The sequence below is a fragment of the Heloderma suspectum genome, chromosome 3, assembly GCF_057233095.1.
Source record: "Heloderma suspectum isolate Gila_16-S chromosome 3, 16-S_ref, whole genome shotgun sequence".
NCBI classification, from domain to species: domain Eukaryota; kingdom Metazoa; phylum Chordata; class Lepidosauria; order Squamata; family Helodermatidae; genus Heloderma; species Heloderma suspectum.
Window position 1 is genome coordinate 233,330,001 of NC_139460.1, and position 2,500 is coordinate 233,332,500.

At 36.5% G+C, this 2,500-nt stretch overlaps 1 protein-coding gene across 1 annotated transcript in view; it reads left to right on the plus strand.

The window, feature by feature from the left end:
• Window positions 1-2,500, plus strand: part of EBF3 (EBF transcription factor 3) — a 198,241-nt gene that overhangs the window by 172,292 nt on the left and 23,449 nt on the right. The window contains exon 11 of the mRNA XM_084841941.1: window positions 1,253-1,341. Within this exon, the coding sequence (XP_084698067.1) occupies window positions 1,253-1,341 (89 nt within the window). The remainder of the gene's footprint in view (window positions 1-1,252; window positions 1,342-2,500) is intronic.

Here is a 2,500-nt window from a genome sequence, read left to right on the forward strand (position 1 = left end):
GCATGATGGAATGTCAAATCATATTGCAGTCTTCAACTTTCTGCTGTGTTATTGAGTGCACATTGTGGGAGCCTCCTTGCATTGATTATGAGATGTACTATTACATGTTTACACAAATAACCAAAGCACTTAATAATAATGTGAGCCAATTATTTTGAATAACATTTCCAAATGTTGGACTGTGACCATGAACTAGTAAGTTGTAGGCTTTTTTCGCAGACACTTGTGCTCAACAAACCTGCTGAGCTGTTTGGTGTTAATCATCAAATTACATGCTGACTAATGAGTGATGGCCTAAATTGTACGCTGAGTAATGAATAGATGGAGGCAGTTCTTATTAGTCTCAGAAAACCCATTGATTTATGTAGCGCCATGCACCATGGAGTTACTCTGTTAAAAACGATATCTACATCAAGGAGTAATATACTCTAATAAGTATTTTCATCTTAACTCTAGTCCTTGGGCCTCCGGGTTCAGTTTTTGTTTGAGTCAGGCAGAGCTATAATAAAGCCCTATGACTCCTTATAAAGCTTGTTAAACACAATGTGTGCAGTCTAACTGAGTCAGATTCATGATTCATTCACTGTACACAGCAGCATGTGCTGCTGATTTATGACCAAGCACAGTTCATAGTCAAAATTACAATTTGAGGGATAAAAAGATTAATTACTATTTGTGGCCTGCAATTTTGTGAGGCTAGTGGATTGCAGCTGTAGAATGATAGTGCTCTACATCAGTTTGTAGTCAGCCATTCACAGATTATTAAAGCTTTGCAAGATTAAGTGCTCCTCCTGCCTGGTTTGTGCTCAGGCAATATGCTAGACAAAAAAGGACCACAGGGATAAATCTGAAGCTAGCAATAGCTGGACATATGTCATAATTGCCAGTTTCCCATAAATCCACAGCCAGTATAGAAAGCAGCACAAGATGCAGACATCATATCATGACTCTAGTGATTGCTATATATGGCCTCAAGACCTGTAACTTTGTTACTGCTCCCACCATTTTTTGCAATATATTGAGAAACCCCTTGACTCCCCCCCCACCCCCACACACCTAATTATAGACAGAAATAATAATAGCATGTGTACGTAAAAACAAAAATCAAAACAGGGATATGAGTCACGAGAAATCCATTCCTGATCATTCTTTAAACAGGAAGTGGTTTAGTCAAGAAGTGTCATACCTTTCTTTGTATATGTTTGCTATCAACTAATAGGTAGACTGACACATCATTCTGTGTACTTTTCAGCCCTTAATGAACCAACAATAGACTATGGTTTCCAGAGGTTGCAGAAAGTCATTCCACGGCATCCAGGTGATCCTGAACGGTTACCGAAGGTTAGTAAAGTTACCTATAGATTTCAATTTATTGTCTGCTCTCACCACATATTTCCAATATCAAAAGTGGTAGACTGAACATTATTGAACATTATCAGAATAAAGAGGTGTAAGGAAGGAAATATACTAACAATGTATATATACTACTACAATAGATATGTACATCTTTCCATTTCTAACCATTCCAATGTTCATGCATGTATGCTGCCAAAATGCAGACTTTAAAGAGTATACATAACAATATCTGCTAGGTTTTATTAAAGGAAGAAGGGAATGGATTTTCTAATAGAAATATTTTGGATTCTACAAGAGGGACATAAAACTTCCTGCGTAATGAAATAGTTCAATTAAACATTTTCCACTCCAGTAGCTTGTAGTGATTTCAATCTAAGCAGCCCCATTCTGATCTGTGATTATTTGACTCTTGTTTTCCTTTCATTTTCTAAAGCTCGATTCAGTTTAATCTTTTGTTTACAAAGCTTTTGTTATAAGTCCCTGACTTAGCAGGCTAACAAATGAAGTCCACATATTAATATCTAGGGGGACTTTTCATTTAAATTCAACAAAGACAAAAGCTGCCTGTGTTGTTTATGCACATGACATATCACAGAAATTTCATTTTGATGTGAAACATTAAAGATAAGTCATGCTTATAATTTTTTCGCCTTTTCTTTAATATAGTTTTGTCTTTTCTCCCCTTTTATTGCAATCTCTGATTTTTCAAGGCAATCTTGAAAACAAATGGAAAAAATGCATTCATATCATCATGACTGATTATTTTATATGCTCTTCTTGTGTACACAAGTCTTGACCACCCCTGAGTTTTATTAACACAATAAAAACCTTTGAGACATTACCCTCTTAATGCTCAGCATGAACGTAAGCAATATCATTTGGCTCCTCTTTTAATTCGTGAACATGCAGCAATTCATATCAGAGATTGTCATGCTTAGAATAAATGGAGACACACTGCAAGATTTTAAAAAACATTGGACATTCCAACTTTCATACCCTGATCCACTTTGCAGCCACTACACATCTGGAAGAAGGCTTCCACACATGTAAGATGGATGGATGGATGGATGGATGGATGGATGAATAGATGGGGAACTATGAGTGCAAACATGTCATCCATGGCTCCTTTTCTGATCCAACAGTA